The sequence below is a fragment of the Gopherus evgoodei genome, chromosome 3 (assembly GCF_007399415.2).
Source record: "Gopherus evgoodei ecotype Sinaloan lineage chromosome 3, rGopEvg1_v1.p, whole genome shotgun sequence".
Classification (NCBI taxonomy): Eukaryota; Metazoa; Chordata; order Testudines; family Testudinidae; genus Gopherus; species Gopherus evgoodei.
In genome coordinates, this window is record NC_044324.1 from 13121232 (window position 1) to 13148686 (window position 27455).

A 27455-nucleotide genomic window follows, 5' to 3' on the forward strand; every position below is an offset into this window, starting at 1 on the left:
TCCCGCAGCTCCGGTGGAGCATCCGCAGGCACGCCTGTGGGAGGTCCACCTGAGCTGTGGGACCAGCAAGCGGCAGGGGGCCCCCCCGCGCGGCAAAATGTCTAGAGCAGGCCCTGTTCGGCGGCGGGGGGCCCTTCCGTTCTGGGACCCGCCGCTGAAGTGCCCCGAAGACCTGTGGTGGGGGCCCCCCGCCGGCGAATTACTGGCGAAGCGGGACCCGCCGCCGAAGTGCAGCCCGCTCTTCGGCGGTAATTCAGTGGCGGGGGGCCCCCGCCGCGGGTCTTCGGGGCACTTCAGTGGCGGGTCCTTGAACGGAAGGGACCCCTGCCACCGAATTACCGCCGAAGACCGGGTTGCACTTCGGCGGCAGGTCCCGCTTTGGTGGTAATGCGATGGCGGGGGGTCCTTCCGCTCCCCCGCCAGCGAAGACCGGGAGCGGAAGAAGCTCCAGGGCCCAGCCCCGCAAGAGTTTTCTGGGGCCCCTGAGCGAGTGAAGGACCCCGCTCCAGGGGCCCCGAAAAACTCTTGGGGGGGCCCCTGCGGAGCCCAGGGCCTGGGGCAAATTGCCCCTCTTGCCCCCCCCTCTGGGCGGCCCTGGCGCCAAAGGCACAATCAAGTCAGTAAGCATTCAGTAAGACTGAGGCCTGATCTGCAGTGGATTAAAGAGATTGTCTGCAACAGAAGAATTAACATGTGGGAGGGACTATGTTATAACACACCATGGCCACGGGACTGTACTGTGATGATTGCTATGCCACACCGGTCCCGTATTCATTAGTGCAGACAACAGATCCCAGCATGCAATACCCTATCCTGCTCACAGGGCTGCAGTCCTCTGTGACTACACATCCCAGCGTGCAATGCTCCCCTTCGCTCGAGCTGTGACGCAAAAGGACTACAGCTTCCGGCAAGCATTGCGACAGGACTTCATCGTAGAAGACCGCCTTTTTTCCTGCAATGCATGGTGGGAATTGCAGTCTCCGGGACTGGGTGAGGGGGCCTATGTTGACAATGGCAGCTGAGCGCTCCGCGTGCGTTCCGGAGCTCCGTTGGCTGGCGGGCGGTAGTGGGGACGGCGCTCCTCACGCGTCGGGGGCGTGTCTACAAACGAAGAAGCTTGGCCAATGGACGTGAGGGATGGCGAATGACGACAGATGTGACCAATGGGGGACTGGCCGGCCGGCGAGGGCGGGCTCGGTGCGTGGCGGAGGGTTGGGACTGGGGCGCGCGCGGATTCGAAGGAGAGGCGGTTGGCGTTGGCGGCGGCGGGAGCAGCGCTGAGGTGATTTTGCCCGGGCGCGGCTGACCCCGGCCCTCCCTCGCGTGAGGAGCGGCGGTCTCGGGGATTGAGGTCAGCGGCTCCCGGCCCTAGGGGGGCTGCGTGCGGCATGTGGGGATGGGGCTTAACATGGCTCTTCCCCGTGCGGCTCCCCGGGGCACGGAACACGGCCCGGCCCCCACAGCAGCGGGGGGAGGGGCGGAGTTCTCATCTCAGGGCCCCTGGAGCCCGAGGGTTCACAGCCCCGCCAGCGGCACCCCAGGGCTGTGCAGGAGCGACGCCTGCTCCCCAGCCCCCCCTGTGCCCAGGCAGCGCTGCCGGAGCAGCCGGCCGGACTCCCCTAGAAACAGCCGGGACAGGGCGCCCCCGGGCATGTTGTGTCATTTTGAGTGGACTTTGCCTTCTGCTTATTGGCTGTTTGCCCCCCCCCAGCTTAGCTCCACACCTGCCTCCCTCATCCTCTTCTCTCCGGCTCTGATCCCTTTGCCCCTCCCCCGCCCATGTTATTTCTGCTGACCCCCCTCTTTCTTACTAAACCCCCCCCCGGGGGGGGGAAAGACAAGAATCCTGGCACTGAAGTGCTCTTGGCCGGCTGCCATCACACTGGTTACATCCACACTTAGGGCAGTGTGGAGACTACCTGCTCAGCTAGCGTGGCTGTCAATAGCAGTATAGATGGGGAGTCAGGGCTTAGCAGAATAGCATGTGCTACAGGCCTGAACCCTCAGGCTTTATACCCCACATGGGATCCCTACATGTCTAAACAATGCCCCCCCCATCCATGCTGCTGTGTTCCTCCGTGCCAGAGCCTTTCACTGCGGTGTGTAGCTACCACATGTAATGCCAGTAGTCCACCCCTGCTATGGGTGTAGATGTAGCCATTGTTCATTCTGCTGGTGTGTTGTAAGCTACCCCTTCCCCCACCATGTGTCTGTCTGTCTGGTCTATTTAGTTTGTAAATTCTTCAGGTCAGGGACTATCACAGAATATCAGGGTTGGGAGGGACCTCAGGAGGTCATCTAGGCTAGCCCCCTGCTCAAAGCAGGACCAATCCCCAGACAGACTTTTGACCCTGATCCTTAAATGACCCCTCAAAGTTTGAGCTCACAACCCTGGGTTTAGCAGGCCAATGCTCCAACCACTAAGCTAGCCCTCCTCCCTGTCTGCCATGGTGTTAATACAGTGCCTAGCACATTGGGGCTCTGTTCTTGGTTGATCCTTAGCTGCTACTGTGACTCATAATAATAAATAAATCACTCATGCACGCCTTTCATCTCTCATGTTTTCCCATCCCCATTATGTACCTGACTTGGGTTACCATGTAAAGAAGGAAAAAATGGTATTTTGTTCTGTTTATGCCCAAAGAAAGTGGAAGGTTGTGGTCATTTTTAGCTATTTTGCACATAATTTTCTGGCCATTATGTGTGTTTAGGAAGGAAAGTTTAAAAAAAAAAAAAGTAGAATTGCAAGCAGTGGGCTTGGTGGCTGTGCAGCACTGTAAAGCACTGATTGCTTGCAAAGTAACTCACAACTCTAGATCAAATAGTGGAGCAGGGAAGAGCAAGTGATAAATGCAGAATGCTGCTATCCCTCTCTGGGGTAAGACTCTCATCTGATAGTTCTTCACTCTCTAGATGCTTCACCAGCTTCCATATGGAAATAGGTAGGGCTTTTTAGTTTAGAGAGAAGACAAACGGATATGACTGAGATATGCAAAATTAATGGTGTAGAAAAAGTAAATTGGCTACTTTTATTTACCTTACCCATAAAGAAAGAACAAGTGGACATACATTAAATTGAAAAGCAATAAACTTCAAACTGATAAAAGGAAATACTTATTTACCCAATGCATAATTAACTTTTGGCCACAATATATGATTGAAGCCAATATCTTAATAGGATTCAAAAAAAAGGATTGGATGTTTTATATGGATATTGAGAATATCCAGAGTCCTATTAGTTAAGATAGCAACTTTTTTATTATATAGGTTATAAACCCTCATGCTTCCAGGCAGAAGTGAACTGCTAACTGATCTGGGTCAGGAGGAATCTGATTATATGCAGATTATACCTTATCCAGATTTCTTGCACCTTCCTCTGAAGCGTCTGGTACTGGTCACCATTGAAGATAGGATGCTGGACTACAGGGGCCACTGTCTGAGCAGGGATTTTAGTTCTTATGTTCCATGAGGGTTAGCTAATGTAAAGAGACTTTTCCAGCATCATTGTAACTCCATCTACATTATGGCTTAAACCAAATTTGGGAACCGACGTTTAAACATTGCTGTAAAATGGTTTGGCCCTATTTATGCTGTCTCCCCAAATTCCTATCCTTCTTGTAGCCTCATAGTACCAAAATCAGTAAACTATGTAAAAGGTTTTTTAGGCACGCTGGCATTATGCAATAAATATGTCTTGAGGTACACTGATACATTTGTACATAGCACATAAGAAATGGCCTTTAATACTTTTATTTTGCTTCAGTACTGATTGGGGCTCTTTCTTTTCCTTGTCTTCTCAAAAGGGTTTCTTCATAAATCCTTTCTGCTTGAAGTGTCTCGTGTGGTCTCCTGCCAAGAGAAGGTTTTTTGGGGGGAAGTTTGAGATTAATGGGCCATGATATTTGGGAGATGGAAGGTCTTTGGAAATTAGGTTTAGGAACAGTCATTTTCCTTTCAATGTTTTTTCTTAAAAAATAAGAAAATGTTTGCTCTAGAAACCAATGGAAAGTGGCTTTTTTAGGTTGGTATGCATGTGCTTGTTAACTATTTTTTACAGATATTTTAAGGCTATTAAAGAGTGAATGTTATATCATTTATAATACAGTTACACTTGTGTGTACTATAGCTTCATAAATTAAATCTTGAAATGTTTTCTAACTTTCAGGCACTTTATTGAGATGGCAGCTGTTACTCCAAGAAAAAGGAATCATAGTTCTTCTAGCTCTGATAGGTGTGTTTATCTGTTCATAATCTTGTCTTTGCTATTTGTTACACTGAAATTAAATTCTTTAATGGTTCACTTCATGTACTGAGAACAGAAGAAATGTTTTAACTCCCTCAATGTTTTTACTGTAAAATGTGGGGGAACAGTTATGAGATGCAATAACTTAAGTGGCTTTTTCATTCTTTAGTAATGCATAATACTTTATACATGTATTGTACTGAACAGCTTGACAGCTTTTTTTTTTTTTTAAGGTGGAAAGAAACCCTAAGCTGTAAAATATATTCTACATCTAATCGAATATATAGACTTAAAAATTATGATAAAAAGATTAAACTGACCTAGTCTTCTGTAAGTCTGGGTTAATGGGGCAGGCAAAGAGTTCTATTTGTCACTATTGTTAGTGGAAAAATCCTAGACCTTGTGCTGCCCTCTGTCCATATTTGCAGATCCCAGTGACATTTATAGAAACGGTAGATGGAAGGTAGTATATAGCTCTTTATTAAGATGCTTGAATGCTACAGAGAGTGTGGTTTAAAAAAACAAAACACCCTAGATAGATTTTTGTCATTAGTTACCACGAGAGGAAACTATTTTAAGAGAAACTTTAGTGTGACTTAAACAGAGCCATGACTGTGCCTGAAGGATTCTCCAATTTGTAGAAAAGGGAAATGTTTGTTTTGTTTTGTTTTATTTTTTGTAGCATGTTCTTAGCACTTGGGAATCCAGCAAAAAAATTGATGATGGACATCACTGTGGATCTGTCTCCAGTCAAGACATCTACAAATCGGACTTTTGCTTCTCGAACAAAATGGTCACCTGGATTTAGTGATGAGGATAAAGAAAACCAGGCTTCACCTCTGAAATCCTCCATGTCAAGGAAGCTTGATAATTCCCCACTTCAGATAGCCAGCGTCCCAATGGCAACGTGTAGGGAGTTCCTGGGTAAAGTGTCTCCAAAGTCTGGCTCCCCATACAAGCCCATTGTGCCTGTGGCATCTTTCTACAACAAAGAAAACCGGTACCTCACCCCACTGGAGAGGAAACTGGTAAATGAAAGCCGCCCTCTTAGTTGGAGGGACAACGATGGAGACCTCCCCAGTGCCAATAGGACGGAGAAAGTACAGGGAAATATGAACCTCATCAGGAATACAAGCTCAAAAACATCCAAACGTCAGACTGATTCTAGGCACACCAAGACTTTACCAAGAAACTCTAAGAAAGCCAAGGTAGATATAGCCCCTGTCAAACCTATTGCGGAAAAGGAGAACATTATTCGTCCAGTTGAAAAGAAAATGGAGGCACCTTTCCGAGTCCTAAGCATGAAAATGAAACCCCTGCTGAAGCTCCAGATGGGAGCAGCATTCTTTTCTACTGGGAAGAAATCCCATTCTGGTCCTAAAAGGCGGCCTTCAGGCCTTAAATCCCCCCAGCTTCTCTCTAGTTCTGCAGCAGAGGGTGACCAGGTGAGACTATCTGGAGATACAGAGTTTCACTCAGATGATAAAAAGGAAGTTGCCAAGGCCAGTGAGGTATTAAAGCATGCAAGTGTGCCCCAGAAGAAGGGGAATGAAGATAGAGAGGAGGATAGCAAGAAATTGGCCAATAGCATAAGTCAAAAGGAGGTCATTCACAAATTGAAGATCTCAATGCAGAAAATTGAATTGATCCCATTTAGTCGCTCTGATTCCTCAAAGCCTTTGACTCCAAAGGAGACTGATACAAGAAACCTGGTAAGTAGCACTGAGAGTATCACTTAAGATATGCTATATTAAAAGTGTGTACTTGCTTTGTTCAGCAAGGATGTAGTTGCATTGCTAGTTCTAGTCGTTCTGAGGGACAGGGAAAGTGTACGGTATGTTAAGCAAGGCATGTTCCAGAGCTTTATCAAAGAAAGATATTCCTAATTCATGTGACCTCAGGCAGTAACTAGAAAGCTTTGTCAGTGTGATTTTGAATTCCTGAGCATGTGGATGCAGGCTGTTGTGGAGTAGGGCAGCACTGAAAGGAATAACTTCAATACATACTTTGAATGACATATATAAATGTACAGAGAAGTTGTCATAAACAGATAGTTAAGGGTTAATGTCTCTTTTACCTGTAAAAGGTTAAGAAGCTCAGTAAACCTGGCTAACACCTGACCAGAAGACCAATAGGGGGACAAGATACTTTCAAATCTTGGTGGAGGGAAGTCTTTATTTGTGCTTTTTTTTTCTTGTTGTTCGCTCTTGGGACTAAGAGGGACCAGATGTACATTCAGGCTCACTAAATCAGTCTCTCATGTTTCAAACTTGTAAGTAACTAGCCAGGCAAGGCGTGTTAGTCTTATTTTTGTTTCCTCAACTTGTAAATGTTGCTTTTGCTGGAAGGATTATTATCTCTGTTTGCTGTAACTTTGAACCTGAGGCTAGAGGGGGTTTCCTCTGGCCTATATATATCTAAGTACCCTGTAAAGCATTTTCCATCCTGATTTTACAGAGATAATTTTTACCTTTTCTTTCTTTAATTAAAAGCTTTCTTTTTAAAAAACCTGATTGATTTTTCTTTATTTTAAGATCCAAGGGGATTGGATCTGAACTCCCCAGGGACTGGTGGGGGAAAAAGGGGGGGGGAGGATGGTTAATTCCTCCTCGTTTTAAGATTCAAGGGGTTTTGGATCTGTTCCCCAGGGAAGGTTTTGGGGGAACAGAAAGTGTGCCAGACACTGAAATTCTGGCTGGTGGCAATGTACCAGATCTAAGCTAGTAATTAAGCTTAGAAGTGTTCATGCAGGTCCCCCACATTCGCACTCTAAAGTTCAAAGTGGGGAAGGAAACCTTGACGGAAGTCTTGAGAATTGAACTCTCATCTCTTCACTGCTGTTTTGTTCCCATTCACTGGTCACTATTGCTATTTAGGTTTAGGCTAGATGAGAGGAAAGCTTACTCAAAAGGATTTTTTGTAAAATTGGATTCATACCCTTTTTTGCTTTTATTAATGCAGCATAAAAGACAACTTTTTAAAAAAAATCTGCTTTTTTAAAACTTTATAAATATCAGGAATGTGAAGTGTGGCCTTCCTTGTTTGGCTGGAGGACTTGTTGAGGCTCAGATTTATAGTCCGAGCATTCTCCTGGTCTGTGTCACACTTTAACTGAAGGGTCAGAGTTGAATCTTCAACAAAGCCATCCTGTCTCCCAAGTGTATTAGGTGCAAGAGTTGCATAGTTAGTTCAAGCCTGCATTTTTTTACTATTAGATTAAAAATCTCTTACCCTTTTAATTGGTCAGCTTGGTCTCTTAAATCTTGTGTTGTAATTTAACTAGATCATCAGTTGCCATAGAGTCTTCAGGGTAGACATTACCTGAAATTATAATGCCTTTTTAAAAATTATTATTATTATTATTTATTATTTTTTACAAAGGGGGTGGGATATGACTTGGTAGTTGGGGAACTTTCAGGTTGCCTTCATAATCTTAACCATAAGGGCACAAACACAATATATTTGTTCTTTGTAATCCACCTTTAATGCACTCTGTCTACACTTATATCCCCTTTGTGTCCTAATTAGGCTGGTAATTAAGTCTACCAATAAGTATTGCATGCAAAAATATTGACTTCACTTTAAAAAAAAAAAATCTGAGAGGCATAATATAAAATGGAAGGGACATCAAATAATTACAACTGTTTGTTTTTACTGTGCCAAGAGGTTTGCAAAGCCATGGGTTCCCTGCAGTTCCAGGGAATTGATAATAGCATACGCTACCTGATCCTAAAAGATCAGGCTCAAGTCTCCAGAGGAAGCCAGAATTCCCAAGGTCCCTGTCAAGGTACTCTCTTTGGAATGTTTCCTTGTTGGCCTCAGTGTCGGGCAAGTAAAACAAACAATTGACTTCTCCTGGGTCCCAAGGATTCTGTTTGCACTGTTGCTGGTAGCCAGTGCAGCCTGAGTGATGACGTAAGAATGCTACAAATGAACTCTAGTCTTGAATGCAAAGATTGCCGTAGAGTAATTCCTTTCCCTTTAGAATCAGAGGGGTAGCCGTGTTAGCCTGGATCTGTAAAAGCAGCAAAAAGTCCTGTGGCACCTTATAGACTAACAGACGTTTTGGAGCATGAGCTTTCGTGGGTGAATACTTGCATCTGTCGAAGTGGGTATTCACCCACGAAAGCTCATGCTCCAAAACGTCTGTTAGTCTGTAAGGTGCCACAGGACTCTGCTGCTTTCCCTTTAGAGTCTGAGTGTGCTGGTTCTACAGATTCCTCAGCCCAGGGCATGAGAATAAACCTTAGCTGCTTATGCTTAAGTGAAGCAGTAACAATGGATTTACTGAGTTAGTCTCTATCCAAAACATTTTAAACTTCTAGCTTCTGAGGACAATGGCTCTTCAGTATAAGATAAGGAGCAGTACAAGATAAAGGGGGAATTTTGCACCACTGTTCCCTGCAAATTTTTCTCTGCAAAAAATACATTCTGCTGGCAAGGTACTGCAGTTGCACCTTTGGCCCACCAGAGGCTGTTGTGGCACCAGAACAGAGAGCAGCAGGTGACTCACCAGCAGTAGCAGCTGGCTGCGTTCCTCACAGCACGGGTTCCTCACAGCACCCTGCTCGTGCTGTGAGGATATGGGGAGGGGGAGACAGAGCGGAGCACATGGGGCTTCTGAGGCGGGGGGTGGGATAGACTGGGGTTCAGAAGGTCTAGTGGGGGGGACAGACAGGGGCAGGGGCTGAATGGGAATAGGGGTGCGGGAGATGGAGGAAGGGGATGTGGGGGTGGTGGAGGGGGGGGCAGGGACACATCGGGATGGGGCAGATGTGCCTGACTGAATGGGAGAAGCTAGGGGTCAGTCAGTGTCTGCACCGGGAAGGGAAGGCTCCCCAACTCCCTAACAGCCCCACCACCCCCCAAAAAAACCAAAACCTATTCTGTACTTTTCCTACCCACACCCAACAACCCTCCAGGTTCACTCCCAGGCTCCTTCCCAGCAATTACTCCCCTCTCCCTCAGCTCCTCCGTTACCCCTAACTTCCCCAAGCCTTTGCAACGCTTCTGAAGAGTCCAGGAAAAATGTTTTGGATTGTAGTTTAAATGAATTATCACTCAAAGTTCTGTATTAATATGTCTAGTAAGGAATCTAGTTGTCAGAAAACATTTCCTGAATCTCTTTTGCTGTCTGTATTGTTGGAAACATACTTGCTGACAGATAGTTTGAAATAAATTACCAAAATAATTTAAACTAGAATGATTATATTGTGTTGTTTTGACAAATATGTAGAATTTTGCAGAATTTTAAAATATTAAAATGTGCAGAATTTTTAATTTTTTACAAAATTCCCCCAGGAATAACTTATTAAGCACTGGCACTCTGTTCAGTGCTATACAAGAAAGGAAATGTTCTAAGAGGAGCTAAGTCCAAACTGATGGAAAAGTGAATGCATAGTGAGATTTGGGGGAAAATTTTATCTTAGAGCATCTTTCTTTTGGTAATAGATGGCTTGGTGTATGTCGACTTGAAAACAGGGTGGGAATTCAGACATATGAGGTAGTATCAGAGAAGGTGTGAAGCTGAGAGTAGGAAGGATAGAAGGTGCAGTACTATTCAGAAGCAAGTCAAAGAAGAATGGTGTGGGCTTGGGCTCAAAGATGTGGTGACATGTTTTGTGGCGGGTGAAAAAAGGGATTTTAGCTGCTGTCTGCAGAATAGACTAGTGGAGTAAGGCGGGTATTAGGGAGACCAGAGAGGAGGTGGTTGCATAATAAAGAAGGGTGAAGTTCAAAATGGGCAAATGTTTTGACCCAAACTTTCAACAGTGTCTAGTGATTTTGGATGCATCAGTGTTACGGTGTACAACCTGACAAAACTTACAGGGGCCTAATTTTTAGATAGGTCAGAGCAGTCCCAACCAGGCTTCTTTAGGATGTCTCAGACAATGAGGCACCTAAAATCACTAGACCTTTGAAAAGTGGGGCCTCTAGTTCTAGGGACAGAGTAAACATACCTTGTATGAGGATCGAAAGCATGTTCAGCACTCAAATGGTTTAAATTTAAAAATAGCTCTCAAAAATCAACACCGACCAGTTAGCTCCTGCTAAGTCTCATTTTTGTGGATTGCTAGAGAAATGTTTAGTTTTGGAGATAAGTTCTGGTTTCTAACTCAGCATATAGATGCCACAGGTAAGATTGACAATGGAAGAGTGCAGCAATAAAATACCTAATGCAAACCAGGTTTGGGGCCTATTTCATTATACCTAATGTTACATTTTACTGCCATTTCTGGCACCTAAAAGGTGTTTGGAGGAGAGGCTAAGTGGTATTGGAATACTTTTTCATAGCTGTACTGGTCCTTGAAGGGAAACAATGGACAAGGTGAGTAATAGCTTTTATTGGGCTAATGAGTTGGTTTAATAAAGAGCTATTTATTGCCTTCTTTGTTCACTTCTGCTGTATTAATGTATCCATCACATTCCTTACTTGATTGCCAGTGTGTTTTTACAATACAACATTAATAAAATACAAATGTTGGGGAGGTCAACAATCCTGCATATAAAATAAAAAATATAACTTCAAAGCAGCTGGACCTGCTGTGATTGCAGGCTCTTAGGACGATAAACTGCATTTTCAGGAAGCCTTGGGTGAATGGAAATGAATTTATATCACTAGATTTGCTATCACAAAATTATAGGCCAACTTTGTGCCTTGATCTAGTCTCAAACAGCTCCTGTTTGAGCTGATGGGATTATGGTTTTGGTAATGGGCTGTCCATGGGATTATGGTTTTGGTAATGGGGAGGGGAGGATTAATATGTTCTAGTTATCAAAGAAACTAGAAGTGGGCAGAAGTTTAAGGTAAAAATCAATCTAGCATGGTCATTCATTGAATCTTTGCAGGAAATTCCCAAAGGCTTTGCAGTTTCAGAATTATAGACACCAGTGTAGGACCAGGAAACCAAAAATGTTGAAATGAAGGAATACTCTTACAGCACTGCAGCTGGAAGTAGTAGAAAGGCACATGAGGGACATCGACAACTTGCCATAAACCTGGCCATAAATAACTTTTGGCCCCCAAAAAGCAGTTTCTTCAGTACTGAGGTGCGGCCCATGAGACTGCAGTTTCCAGCATACAATATTATTCAGTAATGTTCAACTCAAGGTGGAGCGTTACATGGTAGAATCTCTAGCCTCTGAAAACCACGTCTCTGTATTGGAGAGGGTAAAGGCTGTTAGCTGCATTTCAGAATATCCTTGGCCACGTTTGGCCTAGGCACTGAGCGCTTGAGCTATGTGAGATTGTGTAACTAGCAAACTGGAAGCTAAGTCAAGCTGACAGTTTTTCTTTGGTCTCTGAGAATGTTTATCTGTATTACAGAACACGGATGACGCTGGATCTTCCATAAACTGTGAGTTGGATGATCAAGAGAATATTCCTTTCGGTCAGTCTCCAACAGAGAATAATAAAGGTAAATAATGCTGCAGCTCTGTTGGTCTAGGCATCTGTTATGACATTTATGTCCCAAGTTCACTAAGTAAGAAATCATGTAGCTCAACTTCATAGAGTATTTTTCTTTTACTTAAAGGGATTGATTATAAAATTGCTGCTTAGGCCTCTCTTCTGGCTTGGCCATGTATTGGTATCTTGCTTCTGAGTCTGTCCTCAGTTTTTCTAAAAAATGGACTGAAGTTTCTCCTGTTGCAGTGAAGTCTAGTGCTGAATTGTGACATCATTCTTTCTCTGATAAGATTGTGAAGCCATGAATACAGAGTATGTTTTAGCTAAGAGATCACAAGTTGGGCATGTCTGGGTTATGATAAATGGTGTTAGATGTAATTTTATTAATGGCAGAGGACTATAGCTATTGATGCAACAGTTTGCTCTAGTATAAATTTTCACATGTTCCCTGGTGAAGGTTCTGCTGGAGATTTGGTTTGCCCTGACTTGCAACATTTTTTTTCATAGCATAAAGCACAGGATATTCTGTCAATAGTTAATTGGATCAAAAATAGCTAGTTGAATATAAAAAAAATGGAGTGGGTTTTTATTTGTTGCAGTACCAAAAATTTTCTAATGCTAATGTAAACCCTTGGGTATTGGGAGTTCAGTTTTTCATGCTTGTGTATCAATTGAAATTACTGGTTCACCTAAGTCCCATTTCGAGATATCCAAGTTTTGTATCATTGTGTCTAATATTGACAAATTGTGTGACTCTTTCCAGTGTCCCCTTCAGCAGATGTTGTCTATCCCATATTCAGTACACCCTCAATCAACAAAACAAGGTATGTCTGTCTTACTCTAACACTCTCCAGGAATGAGACAGAAGTTTGAACAATACCTCCAGAAATCAGATTTTAAAAAATACGAGACCATAAATTCCAAAAATAATAAACAGTTTCTCTTTACCTGTGAGATGTGGTGAGGGATGAGAAATAGCCATCATTAAGATATTGAAGTGTTGGATCTTATTTTTGAGAGGGCAGATGAAACACTATTCTTTCTTTGGGCTAAGCTGCAGACTTGGAATTTAGAGATGTCTGTTCAGTTCCTGGCTCTACAACACTTTACTTGTGTGATGTTGGGTAAATTACTTAATCTCTGTCTGCCTTACTTTCCCCATCTTTTGTCTGACTTGTCATTTTAGTTTATAAACTCTTCTCAGCAGGGATTGTCTCCTATGTGAATCTATCTGGCCTAGCAGTTAGGTCTTGTATGTACTGGGTCAACTAACATGTGGACAAGGGGGATCCAGTGGACATAGTGTACTTAGATTTCCAGAAAGCCTTTGACAAGGTCCCTCACCAAAGGCTCTTACGTAAATTAAGCTGTCATGGGATAAAAGGGAAGGTCCTTTCATGGATTGAGAACTGGTTAAAAGACAAGGAACAAAGGGTAGGAATTAATGGTAAATTCTCAGAATGGAGAGGGATAAGTAGTGGTGTTCCCCAAGGGTCAGTCCTCGGACCAATCCTATTCAATTTATTCATAAATGATCTGGAGAAAGGGGTAAACAGTGAGTTGGCAAAGTTTGCAGATGATACTAAACTGCTCCAGATAGTTAAGACCAAAGGAGACTGTGAAGAACTTCAAAAAGATTTCACAAAACTAAGTGATTGGGCAACAAAATGGCAAATGAAATTTAATGTGGATAAATGTAAAGGAATGCACATTGGAAAAAATAACCCCAACTATACATACAATATGATGGGGGCTAATTTAGCTATAATAAGTCAGGAAAAAGATCTTGGAGTCATTGTGGATAGTTCTCTGAAGATGTCCATGCAGTGTGCAGAGGCGGTCAAAAAAGCAAACAGGATGTTAGGAATCATTAAAAAGGGGATAGAGAATAAGACTGAGAATATATTATTGCCCTTATATAAATCCATGGTACGCCCACATCTCGAATACTGTGTACAGATGTGGTCTCTCACCTCAAAAAAGATATACTGGCACTAGAAAAGGTTCAGAAAAGGGCAACTAAAATGATTAGGGGTTTGGAGAGGGTCCCATATGAGGAGAGATTAAAGAGGCTAGGACTCTTCAGCTTGAAAAAGAGGAGACTAAGGGGGGATATGATAGGGGTCTATAAAATCATGAATGATGTGGAGAAAGTGGATAAGGAAAAGTTATTTACTTATTCCCATAATACAAGAACTAGGGGTCACCAAATGAAATTAATAGGCAGCAGGTTTAAAACAAATAAAAGGAAGTTCTTCTTCACGCAGCGCACAGTCAACCTGTGGAACTCCTTATCTTCACGCAGCGCACAGTCAACCTGTGGAACTCCTTATCTTCACGCAGCGCACAGTCAACCTGTGGAACTCCTTACCTGAGGAGGTTGTGAAGGCTAGAACTGTAACAGTGTTTAAAAGAGAACTGGATAAATTCATGGAGGTTAAGTCCATAAATGGCTATTAGCCAGGATGGGTAAGGAATGGTGTCCCTAGCCTCTGTTTGTCAGAGGATGGAGATGGATGGCAGGAGAGAGATCACTTGATCATTGCCTGTTAGGTTCACTCCCTCTGGGGCACCTAGCATTGGCCACTGTCAGTAGACAGATACTGGGCTAGATGGACTTTTGGTCTGACCCGGTACGGCCTTTCTTATGTTCTGATGCTGTAATATAAATAATAAAAATTGTCTAGTGGAATGGAGGAAGACAATATCGGGCCTTAGCAGAGGGACTTGGTAACCTAGTAATATTTTTCCATCTCTGACTATTAATATCGTATTAAGTTTCAAACTAGTGAAATAGTTACCGTTTCTGAAGTAAAGTCATGTTTACTGAAATTATTTGAACTACAGTTCCCGGAATGCTTGTGTAACTTGCCCATGTGAATGTTCTAAAATACTGTCACTTCTTAATCTTGATGTCAATTCGGTGGACTACCTCTCTGCTGCTCTTCTTTAGTAGTCTGGCTGTCTGTATGTTGTGGTGATTAATGTCAGCAATATGACTGTTTCAGAAGTGCGAGGGTATCTGGTACACTGGGAAGTAACTTCAACCATCTGAGAAGTTCATAGATTTAATATAATTGCACTGGTTAAAGTGTTGTCTCTCCGTAAATCTTTAACTGCATAAGGAGTATGACGTGGTTATACCTGATGCGGCACAGTCAGTGTTTCTCAGCCAATCAGCCTTTCCATAATACCCAATGCCACTGGTGTTCACACCATCTTTTTGTGTGAAAAGGGGATTGCAATATAGAGAAGATAAAAGTTGCCATGCAGATGTGAAAAGAATTGAGGCTTCTATTTTCTATTCTCTGTCTCCCTTTTGTTCTAACCCAACCCTTATCTATTTGAGCATGTCTTTCAAAGGTCTTTTGGGCACTGGCCTTTAGCATTGCCCTTCATTATATTGCATAACTTTATAAGTTTGATCTGTGTTATTATCTGTAACAATATTAACACCTTGTGCTGTTAAATAGATTAGTACGGCCCTGCAAATAATCTTCCATGTAGAATATGCTCATACTAATGTGTCTATGACTCTGATTACTTATTTGTTTGACAAATCCATTGCCATATTATGTTTCCAGTGGAAATGTTCTGTTTTCCCATGCAGAATCAAAACCACTAATCCCTCTGTCTTATTTAGTCATCTTTCTTTGGAGCAGATTGCTAGTAATCAAAACATTCTGATTTGAATTTGTTGTGAACATAAAATCACTTAAAATTGTTGTAGTTCTGAAAGAGCCAAAAAAACTAAAACACTTGTCAAACTTATAATTCTCTGCCACTTAAGAGTGAGAGAGAGAGATCTGATTACATATTTACATTACTCCCTTGTGGAAGCTTTTCAAATACCTTCCATATTGATGCAAATAGAATTCTGGAATATGCCAAAATCCTGGTGTTTGTGGTTAACTAAAATATGGTTTTGGATTTGCTGTGACCTCCTACACTGTCCCTTGGGAATAGATGAGTAGAAACTTTTTCTACAAGAGCTATACTTTAGCTTTCTGCTTTGGGGACTCTCCTTGGCATCTAAACCTAGAAAATTGTTCAGTGCTTATCTCTGTTAATCCTGTGTTAAGGTTATTGTACAACAGTTAGCAAATTTAAAGTGGTAGTTCCTAAAGTAACCCTGCCAGCTTGCGTATAGCTAAAACACTAAAGGTAAATCTATAAAGCATTACTTATTTATTAACAATTTTAATATGTGCTTCTCCAAAGCATAAGTCTCATATCAATGTTTTTAAAGATTCATATAAAGACTCCATCTGGATCAATAGTCTCGTGAACAATCCTTTCCAGATCTTCCCTTGATCTACCCATGCTCTCTGTTAGCCTTATTATTTGTTTTAAAAGTTAGCAAAACTTTGTCTCCGTTGGACCAGAATGGAGAATTGAGTCCCAGAATTGAGGGCCTTTCCCTGAAAATGCCTCCAATTCTTTTATCTAAATCTGGTACCTATTTCAGAATCTCGGATAATCTCCACTGCTGGAGCAGAACTCAAGGGAAGAGGTGGTCTGAGGGCATGTGAAGGATGTGCTTGAGAGACCAAGTTACAGTTACTTTTAGAACATTCAAAGATACGATCCCAACTTTGTGTGATTAATGCCCCAACCAAAAACATTTTCATAGTTCATGTTCCTCTTCTTAAAGAGGGATGAGAGAGGGAGTGGTGCTCCCATGTTTGAGTGTATGGAGTAGCAAGGACTTCCACCTATTGTCTCTTTCCCTCTCAGCACAGGAACACTTAGATCAGTGGTCATCAGCCTTGTTATAGCCACCATCCTCAGTGAATTTAAGGAGTAGGAATCCTGGCAGCTTAGCTCCGTTGACTCATATAACACCTGAGATGTAGGCTCTTGTTTTCTTCCTCTAGAACAGTTCTAGAGCCACAGGTTTGGGGTTACAGTCTAGAGGCAGTGAAGTTCCTCAAAGCCTTGACTTTTTTTTGGTGCAGCCCTTAAAACCTTGGTTGTTTGCATCTCAACGCTGCCATCAGGCCAGCTTCCTACAATCAATTTTAGTACGGGGTCTCTTGAAACAGGAAAAACTAACTTGCACACATCTCTTGAGTTCCTTTACTAGTCTGTTCTGGGGAGCTAGTCAAGTCAGTATTCAATCTGATTGTGAGTGTGAAATGACTAATTCATATGCAACTCTGAAACTACTTTCAGACCACAGCCTTTCCCAGATGATCTGGCTTCTCCCCTGGGATTCAGCCCACCTACAAAAATGGTTCATACCTTCCAGAAAACCAGCAAGAAAACAAAAGAACTAAGCAAAGACTTTAAAGACCAGATGATCATTGTGAGTATTCCTCTGTGAGCTGTTACTCATTCTTAGGGGAGCTTGCACTACCGTGTGGTAGTAGTGAAATGAGCTTTCAGACTAACCAATACTAGGTCTCCCTACATATAAATCTCAAACACTGTATACAGCTCTAATGAATTGTATAAATCTTTTTCCAAAATTTCAAATGTAAAGATTGAGACACTATTTATGATACTCTTTTTTCTAAGGTTTCCTTGGGGTTAAAGCTTTACTATATCTGTGAATAAATAGGAAACTTGTAGAATTTGCTATTAAAAATGCCTGTATGGATACCATAGAAATGAATTTGCTGGACACAGAAATCCTGTTTCCCACTGCTGCATGATTTGTTGCCTGAGCAGAGCCAGCATAATACTGCAGCCACATTAGTGGACAACTAATGTCATGAAGGACAGTACCAGAGTAGGGATGTTGTCTAAAACAGTGTGTACCTGGGAGTTTATCTGTGACTGAAATGCAACTCCACTTAATCAATGGAGGGTTTCATATAACACATATGAGGGATGAAATACTCACCTAATGGTGTCCTGTGTATATAGTTCATTCCCTTTGAAGTCCTGGCCTTACAATGGAATTCAACCGAATGGCATCATTAAGCCCTGTGTGTCATTTGCAATAACCTAAAGTCACCTGTATGCATATAGGCCTGGCTTGACATGAGTAATTGGACATAGGTGAGGCTTCATTTCTTGGGAGACAGGATTAGGGCAGTAAATGGATCTGCAGGCTGGGAACAGAATGTCTGTACTAGCTAAGATTAAGGAGAAACAACAGGGAACCATTTACAGTAGGCAAGATAACAGTGGATAAGATCTTTACTTTTTACCTTATAAGGGCTTGGCTACACTGGAGAGTTGCAGCACTGGTGATGGCTTTACAGTGCTATAACTTACTCTCCGTCCACACTAGCAAGGCACATACAGCGCTGTATCTCCCTGGCTACAGCGCTGGCTGTACTCCACCTCGGCCTGGGGAATAACGACTATAGTGCTGCTCTTGCAGTATTGGGGTGCAGTGTAAACAGTGATTAATATTACTACGCTGTAACTGACCTCCGGAACCTTCCCATAATGCTTTTTAAGTAAAGATAAAACTCTTTGTTTTGTTGTGATGCCGCTTTGTTTTGTTGTGAACTCTGGGCTCCCGGAGCTGCTTATCTAAAAAACAAACACAGCTACTGTTTGCTCCAGCAGAGGCAGGCAAGGGGAAGAATGTCCACAGCTAGTGTTTGCTTGAGGAAAAGAGCAGCCCGGAGCAGGGGGTCCATTTTAGAGCAGCCCGGAGCGGGGGGTCCGTTTTGGAGCAACTCCTTATCTGGTCTGAAGGCTATTTGCGTTTAGTGAATGAGAGAGGGGTGGGGGAAGGGGTCGAAACTTTTAAAATGATTGAAGGTTGGTGCTGTGTATCTTCAAGTCCTTAGAACTTGCAAGGGAGGGAGCCGACAGTGTCAGTTCCAAAAATCCACTCTCTCTGTCTCCCCCACGCTCCCTGTCACACTCCACCCCACCCCCCTCTTTTGAAAAGCACGTTGCAGCCACCTGAATGCTGGGATAGCTGCCCATAATGCACCACTCCCAACACCACTGCAAATGTGGCCACACTGCAGCGCTGGTAACTGTCAGTGTGGTCACACTGCAGCGCTTTCCCTACACAGCTGTACGAAGACAGCTTTAACTCCCAGCACTGTACAGCTGCAAGTGTAGCCAAACCCTAAGTCAGAAATATAAGTTGTGCATGGACAGTGTGTGGACAGATCATGCTGTACAAGGATTGGTTCCTATAGAGTAAGTAACCAAGGCAATCCCAAACTGTGGTGCAATGTACCATATAAAGGAAGAGGCCAACTCTCTATGTTTGAGTCTCATCAACTCCATGTACCTTTGCTATATGTCATATAGAGGAACCTGAGTGATGAGACTGGAATTGAGCTGAGGTCTTGGGGAACTCCAACAATGGACTCCCATCGTGCCTTACATTTAGAGCTGCATTTTTTATTTCAGTTTGTTCTTTATTAATTGTATTTGCTTTTAAAAAATTCTTAGCATTTAATTCCTTGTCTCTGCATTGCCTTCCCAAAAAACCAAAACAAATACAGAACGACTTAGTGAATTCTTGATATCAACAGGAGGCACTGTGGTCTGGAAGAATGACCATGGAATTGAGTAAATAATACCAGTCCTGTCACCTGCTCACTCTGTGGCCTTATGTCATTCCCTCAGTTTCTGCTTTAGTTTTTCTATCCATACAATGACACCTATCTCATGAAGGGCATACTGTAGAGATTATGTTCATTATATGCCTTGAATATGTGAAGTGCTATGTACAGTTCTGAATAGTCTATAAATAAACAAAAGGCTGTCCTCTGTCATCTCTGACGCTTCTGACTTTCCTTTGTAATGATAGGATGCTGGACAGAAGCATTTTGGTGCCATCATATGCAAATCATGTGGCATGATCTATACAGCTGCCAGCCCAGAGGATGAAGCCCAACACATCCAGCATCACCAGCAGTTCCTTGAGGGAATTAAATATGTGGTAAGACAATGACTGACACTTTTGCCAAAGAACCCTTGAAGTAGTACTTATGTTGGGTATAGAGTTAAGGCTACACTAGGCAAAGGTTTTGTATCCAAATAACGTGATCAAATTAAATTACTTATCTGTTATGCCAGCAATTACCTTTTTAACATACGTGAACTAATGGGTTAACATACATGATCTGATTTCCTGCTTGCAGACTGCTAGGGTTCACATTACAAGTATGGAGACTGTTCTATTAAAGAAGCCATAGCTGAATACTTTTTCTTCTTCTTCCTGGCAGATAACTTTATTTTTTTCTCTGTGATAGGGTTGGAAGAAGGAGCGTGTGGTTGCAGAGTTCTGGGATGGGAAAATGGTTTTGGTCCTTCCAGATGATCCCAAATATGCCATCAAAAAGGTGCAATATTTCTTTTTAGCTTTGTCTGTACAGTGCCTAGCATGATAGGGCTGGGGTCTGTAGGTGCTACTACAATATTAATTCTAAATAATAACCACTTGTTTCCCACTTGTCAGGAGAAATCCATATTTAGTGATCAACCTCTCACTCAGTGATCACTCTGCAATGAATTAACGTGGCTGGTTTCTACCATACTTAGAGGAGGCATGAACTTGTGGCCGATTCACAGATCCAGGAGGTGGGAGATGTGGGTTCTAGTGGCAGCTTTGCTGCAGACTCCCTCTATGACCTTGGGCAAGTCACTGACCTCATTGCAGATAGGGCTGATACCGACTTTTTGGTTAAACACTCTTCTCCTTTACAAATCTCGGAGCTAAGTAATCCTACGGCAGCCATGTTAGTCTTCCAGTTCATCTTTGCTCTCACAACTGAGCCATTCCTCAGTGCTAAAGACTCCTTACATTACCAGCATAACCCAGTCTGCTCCTTACCAAGGAGAATGGCCTGTCACTCTTCTTATTTGCCACTTGTTTCAGTTGCTTGATGCCTCACTAAGGGCCAGGCTACGGGCCACTTATTCACAATGTCGAACAGTTAATTCATAGGAGTAGTCTCACTGGAGTTAATGGGACTACGTGTGTGAGTGACTGCTCATTGGTGTAAATAGTTCACAGTCTGGCCTGAAGGTATTTGACTGAGGTAAGAACAGACTTTTGGGATACTGTCATTTGTAGAACATCATTCTTGCTACCCTGTTGTAGAAACACTTGGTAAGAGCTTGTCCTCCATGCTCCAGATTGTCTGTAAAATCCAGCCTGAAGCATGCAGCTTTCATGCTCAGTGGAAAATCTTTAGCTAAATTGATTATCAAAAGAAATGTTCATACAGGTGTGTGTGTTTTTTCTAGATTCTGTTGAAGTAAAACTACCTGAGGTGCTGGAAGTACCCAGTGGGTTTCTTTTGTGGCTGTAGAAAAATAGCACTGTTCAGAAGCCCAGTGGCTCTGAGAGAGGGTGTATATGTGCTCGGGTAGTATGGTGATTAGCAGTAGAAGAGCCAAGGATGATTTGAGGACTGAGGAGGGATACATTAGTCCAGAGTATCCTAAAATGGAGAGGGAAGTACCCAGTCCTGGAGTCTTCCCAGTATAAAGCACTAGTGCTGGTTTGAGTTGCCGGTTTTCTGTGTGGCTTAGCTTTTACTGGGCTTTGTTTAAAAAGCAACAAAAACCTCTGCCTGCTGATTCGGAATCAGTGCACATAGCAGCTGGTGAGTAGCAACTGCTGCTAGGTTAACAAAACTCCCGTGATTCAAGCCACAGGTTAAGTTTTGCCTGGGCTCTTCCCCCCTCCATGACTGACGAAATGAGAGGAATACCAATCTGCTGCCTTTCCCACGCAAGCCTTGTACCGGTGTGCAATGACACCTGCACCCATAGCTTTAGGCTGAGCTCCTAGCTTCCACAAAGAAAATGGTCTGCATGTTGGATAGATATTAAAGGATGGGAAGAGTCTCTTAGAGTCTATCTTTCTGCCTGTGGAGGAATGTCCATTATAGTATAAAGGCTTGTCTACTCAAATGTATCCAGCTTCTACCATTCCATAGGAGACTATTCCAATTGCATACATCTCACAGTAGTGCAAACCCACCAAATGCTGTGCTTGGCACAGGCTGCTCGTGCTTTTAATGAGTTGCTAGATGCTCTGCAGTTGGACAGTGAACTTCCATTGTGATGATCACTGGGTTCCATTCAGGAGCACAAGCCCTCTGTTTGAAATTGATTACTTCTCTGAACTTGTCTATCCTAGACTCTAACATGCATCTCTGAACATCTTGTCCTAACATCTGTAGGCAGAAGATGTGCGAGAACTTGTAGATAATGAACTGGGATTTAAACAAATTGTGTTAAGCTGCCCATCCAAGATTAAAACCTACTTTTTTGTGTCCAATGAAAGGAAGATAATTGGTTGTTTAATTGCTGAACAAATCAAACAGGTATGTGTTCTAAATAGCCTCAATTGTATACGATGAAAGAAAATTGCATTCAAACACTTGGGGTTGTTAGCATTGATCTAAAACTATGTCACAGGTACTCCTGGCCTTGTAAAGGGGGTGGGGGAATGGGGTTGGCTGGATGGTTTTAGAGCTCTACACACTCACCATCATGAAAATGCAAGTGACAGGAATTAACCAAGTTGTTAGTGATGGGTGCAAAAATCTTCCATTCAGTGTACTTTCAGCTGAATTCAGATGTTGGACAGACATGGTTTATGTAACTATTTACCTTTCTTTAAAGGACCAGCGTAATAAATAGTATCAGAGGGGTAGCCGTGTTTGTCTGGATCTGTAAAAGCAGCAGAGTCCTGTGGCACCTTATAGACTAACAGACGTATTGGACCATGAGCTTTCCACTACATGCATCCAACGAAGTGGGTATTCACCCATGAAAGTTCATGCTCCAATACCTCTGTTAAGGTGCCACTGGACTCTTTGCTGCTTTTACATAATAAATAGTTGATTGCCTCTGGTGTTACAGCAGCAAACTCACCTGCATGAGTTTCTGTATTTCCCTCACGATACTCATTTGATTTAGTGTTTGTCCTTGATAGGCATTCCGGGTGCTGTCTGAGCCTAATGTTCCACAGTCTCCTAATCAGGATGTCCTGCAGCACCATCGTGCCTGGCGTTGCTCCATAAAGCCGGAAGCTGCCATTTGTGGGATCAGTAGAATCTGGGTGTTCAGCCTGATGCGGAGAAGAGGCATTGCACGTCGTATGGTGGATGTAGTCAGGTAAGGAAAAGAGATGCCTCTCCCAAAATGAAACTGGTAAGTAAGCCATTAATATGGGTGCACACATGATGGAACAAGATTTCAGCCTGGTTTATTTTCAGGGGGAAGAAAGTGCTCACAGCAAAAACATTAAGTAAATGTAAGCTAATGTCATTCAGCAAGTCTGAGAGGTTCATGTAACAGTGCAAAGAACTGATTGAAATATGCACTTAGTCTGACATCAGTCTGAGCCCTGGTGCTATTGTGGTGGGTGGAAGAGAAATGCATAGAACCATGTAAGTATTATGGCTTGGATTTTTGACAGTGCTCAGCTTTGGCCAGACTCTGCTTCCGCTGAAGTCACCACGAGACCAGAGTTTAGTGAAGGCTGAGCACTTTTCAAAACATCACCTAAGCTGGGCCTATTTCATGTTTAACCAAATAGAATATAACCTGTGAACCATTAATAGGTATGGGCTTTGTTTGCTTGTAAAACACCCTAAGTTAACAGTTGCTGTCTGCCCAGTACTCTGAGAATTTGTGTCTTCAAAATGAATACTTAGTCAGCCATAGCAGTCTGTATTTCACATGTTTATTGTAATGCAGCTTCTTAAAACAGCAGTTTATTCCTGGTAAGTAGCTTCTGCAGGTGGGAACTTTCAGATTTGTAGGGATAGGAAATGAATGGATTTTCTCTAATTGAGAACTGTTACCATTATAGTTGGTTAGCTGTTGCTTACTGTTTAGAATGCATCTGCAGGTCACTGACCTGCAGATGCCTCCAATCAACTGTTCTCCAGTATAAATTTAGTGTGAGAATGCATAGAGAAAATGTAACGATTACTATGGGGAACCTGAAACCACCCAACTTCTGAATAAAATTGCTGTAGTACCCCTCTACCCCTGTCCTCTGGAGCCTAAAAATCTTACCCACCTGAGTGTGCAGCCCTGTCCCCTGTTCCTCCCCCCCGTCCCCAGCACTGCTTTACCACGTTATAGCCAAATCCGTGTTATATCAGGTTAGAGGTGTACTGTATCTGCTATATTCTCCTGTTTCAAATCTGGTAATCACTCCTGTGCTGTTGCTTTTTATGTCAAATTTCATGGAGTAAACTCTCTACAGTAAAATGGCTCCCCCATTTGGAAAATAGTGTATATAATGGAAATGCTGTCAAAGTACAGAAGAGGCTGAGCCAACTCTTGCACTGCACTGGTAACTGTCCTTATCTGTTTCAGAAACACGTTCATGTATGGCTGTTACCTAAGCACTGATGAAATTGCCTTCTCTGACCCAACACCAGCTGGCAAGCTGTTTGCAACCAAATATTGCCAAACCCCTAACTTCCTTGTTTACAACTTTCTTAGTTAAGACCACTTCCGAACAATCAGTTCATTGAACTAGAGCTGTTTAGTTTGCTACATGTAAAGCAGTTTGCATGTTTAATTCTTATTCAGCCGTGTTCCATTTTAGATTCCTACTGAGTGCTAACACTTGCTTCTTGATCAAGTTAAAAGAATGTTGTCACTTTCTGTACATAATTGTGTTCTGTATTTTAATGTTTGTACTTTATGAAACTAAACCCAAGTTTGTGATTCTAAATGTTTATTCTGAAAGCTAAAGTTTTTATTGCAATAACTTGTAAATTTCAAAAATAATTAATTAATATAAAGATTTCTCTCTGAGTTAGATTTGGCTTGGATAAATGTTTGGCTACTTCATACCACAGATGAGCGAGACTCCAGCTAATCTTGAAACTTTATATGTAGGCTACTTGCTTTGGTACAGCTGGAGACACCAGTGTTATGCTATCTGTGCTGCTCAGGGAGGTACCAATGGTCCAGGGATGTTGCAGATATAGATTATACCTGGTGCTAGAAGTTGCATGCTGGGCGTTAAGTGACTGGGTGAGGACTCTACACCGATATGGTACCTTTACAGTGAACAGAAGATGGAGCAAAACATACCTGCTGGTTGCTGTTACTGACGCAGCACTAAAGCTTACCAGAGACAGGAGTGGATGTAAAGCAGTTGTAGCTGTGGCCTGAACCCCTTATGCACAAAAGTCAATGGGACTGTGAATATGAATCTCCACCTGCTGCTCAGGGATTAAAGTTAAGATTGATCCTAGATCTTGCTGTATACAGACTCAAGTATTCTTGCACTGGTGATGGTGATGTGGATAGTTTGTTCAATAAAAGTCCTCTGAAATTTAATTTGGTTTCATTTCTGAAGGTTGCAGGCATGAGCAGTTGGATGAAAACTTGGCTTCAGAAGAGGTTTTTTTTAAAATGAATCCCTTCAGTCTACTTTAAGGCTCCAGTGGTCCCTTTGAATTCACAACCCCATGTAAAATTGTCCTAGGGTATGTCTACATCTACAATTTTGCAGCGCTGGTTGTTACAGCTGTATTAGTACAGCTGTATAGGGCCAGCGCTGCAGAGTGGCCACACTTACAGCAACCAGCACTGCAAGTGGTGTTAGATGTGGCCACACTGCAGCGCTGTTGGGCGGCTTCAAGGGGGGTTCGGGGAACGCGAGAGCAAACCGGGGAAGGAGACCAGCTTCCCCGCGGTTTGCTCTCGCGTTCCCCGAACCCCCCTGCAAACCGCAGGGAAGGAGACCTGCTTGCTTGGGGGTTCGGGGAACGCGAGAGCAAACCGGGGAAGGAGACCAGCTTTCCTGCGGTTTGCTCTCGCGTTCCCCGAACCCCCCTGCAAACCGCAGGGAAGGAGACCTGCTTGCTCGGGGGTTCGGGGAACGCGAGAGCAAACCGGGGAAGGAGACCTGCTTGATTACCAGAGAGGCTTCCTCAGGTATGCTGGGATACCTGCTTATTCCACGGAGGTCAAGAAAAGCGCTGGTAAGTGTCTACACTTGATTACCAGCGCTGGATCCTCTACACCCGAGACAAAACGGGAGTACAGCCAGCGCTGCAAACAGGGAGTTGCAGCGCTGGTGATGCCCTGCAGATGTGTACACCTCCTAAGTTGCAGCGCTGTAACCCCCTCACCAGCGCTGCAACTTTGTGATGTAGACAAGCCCTTAGTCATTCAATTAGGAGTCACTCTCTGGCTTGCAGGGTTGTTCTCCACCTTTCCCCTGGCAAATCAAGGAGCAGCAGTGCTAACTTCTTCCACCAGTCTTCTGCATTAGAGGGCCTATGTAAAGGAGCCTGAGGGAAACACTTTTACAGGCTCCCTAGTTTCACTGCCATGCTATTCTCCAGGAAACACGTGTGGTCTGGCCTTTACCTCCATGAGTACCACATCTCCCCTTAACTATAAATATATTTGAGTGAAGTTCAACTACTCTTCCAGGCCCCTGCAAATTGAAATTGGCCTGTATTTATTTCCCTCCACATATCTTTTTGATTAGTTTCGAGGCATGGCTTGTTCTCTAAACTGATGATGCTATTGCCACTATCTTTATTTTACTAAGGATGGTATGTGTCAACCACTTCTCTCTGCTGCTGTCAGGTTTCTAAATTACTTTAGTTTCCTAGGACGTTAGCTAGGTGGACTGACTTGCTTAAGTGTCTACAACTATTTTAGCCTTTGTAAACATACTACAGTAACTCTTCATTTAACATTGTCTCACTTAACATTGTTTCAATGTTACGTCCCTGCTCAGTTAGGGAACATGCTCATTTAAAGTAGTGCAGTGCCCCCTTATAACATTGTTTGGCTGCCTGCTTGTAAGCTTCTGTGGAAGACCAGTGACTTTACAAGGGAGCATTGCAGAAGTTCAGCTTCTCTGCTTTCTCCCTCTCCCTCCCAGCATTTTCCCCCACTGCCAAACAGCTGTTTGGTGGTGTTTAGGACTTTCTGGGAGGGGGAGGAGCTGGGAAGTGCTGCATCTCTTCTCCACCCCCTCCCTCCCAGAAAGTCCTAAGGGCTGCCAAACACCTGTCTGCTGGTGCTTAGGACTTTGTGGGGGAGAGATGTGGCATGCTCTGGAGAGGAGGTGGAGTGAAGGTGGGAAGAGGTGGCCCTAGAGTGGAGCAGGGACAGGAAGATGTGGGGCTGGAGCATTCCTGGCAAAATCTGAGCCTGTTCTCCATGGAAGCTGCTGCTGCAAAGGTGCTTCCTCGCATCTTTACCTGCAGTGGGCTGTTTGTGTGGGGTAAGCCAGAGGCCCTTCAGCCACAGTACAGTACACAGTATAATGCCCTTTGTCTGCCCTCCAAAAATTTCCTTGGAACCTAACCCTCTGCATTTACATTAAATTTTATGTGACAATTGAATTAGTTTAACACTTTTACTTAAAGTTGCATTTTTCAGGAACATAACTAGAAGGTTCAGTGAGGAGTTACTGTAGTTTTGTTGCCCTAGCACAACCTGCTCATCAACTGATAGAACTCACCTGACTCGCCTTACCAGAGTAGAACATCTTTCTCTTTGTGCTTTGGCTTTAGGTTCTGTTCTTGCTTTCCTTGTGTCCACTTCCCTTTCATTTTTGTTATGGCTACTAGCATATAGTATATAATTAGCCTGGACTGTAGTCACTGGCCTACACGTGAAATGTTTGACATGCCAGGTCCTTCACAGCCTGTTCCATACAGGTCTGTTAGAATGTACACGTGTGGATTTTGCAGTTACATAACCAGGGAATCCTCGCTTTGTTACAAACCTGTAGTCAAATCTACACAATTTGTTTCTAGCTCTTTTGATTACAAAGATCCTTGAAAACAAACATTACCCACTGTTGGGTCTGCACCTGCAGGCAGCCAAATGAAGTATGAACTAACCTTCATTTAGTTGACT

At 43.2% G+C, this 27455-nt stretch overlaps 1 protein-coding gene across 4 annotated transcripts; it reads left to right on the top strand.

Annotated features, from left to right (window-relative positions):
* The first annotated feature begins 1006 nt into the window (after positions 1-1006).
* On the top strand, positions 1007-24905 carry ESCO2 (establishment of sister chromatid cohesion N-acetyltransferase 2). 4 transcript variants are annotated; one of them, XM_030555102.1, is made up of 11 exons: positions 1007-1197; positions 4166-4231; positions 4926-5955; positions 11571-11661; positions 12415-12475; positions 16827-16959; positions 19387-19518; positions 19832-19921; positions 21773-21916; positions 22531-22712; positions 24459-24905. In XM_030555102.1, exons 1-11 carry the CDS (start codon positions 1145-1147, stop codon positions 24565-24567), a joined length of 2091 nt encoding a protein of 696 aa, XP_030410962.1. In that variant the 5' UTR covers positions 1007-1144; the 3' UTR covers positions 24568-24905. The 4 variants fall into 4 exon arrangements, with proteins under 4 accessions (XP_030410962.1, XP_030410961.1, XP_030410964.1 ...); XM_030555101.1 differs by having other exon boundaries at positions 1008-1197; positions 23928-24551; XM_030555104.1 differs by lacking the exon at positions 1007-1197 and adding an exon at positions 1203-1282 and having other exon boundaries at positions 23928-24551.
* Positions 24906-27455: the final 2550 nt, after the last annotated feature.

Coding starts and splice junctions, on each gene's coding strand:
- ESCO2 (XM_030555101.1), top strand. CDS start 1,145: ATGACGACAGATGTGACCAATGGGGGACTGGCCGGCCGGCGAGGGCGG. Junction 19,519..19,831: donor TTGAGGGAATTAAATATGTG/GTAAGACAATGA, acceptor TCTCTGTGATAG/GGTTGGAAGAAGGAGCGTGT. Junction 21,917..22,530: donor TTGCTGAACAAATCAAACAG/GTATGTGTTCTA, acceptor TGTCCTTGATAG/GCATTCCGGGTGCTGTCTGA.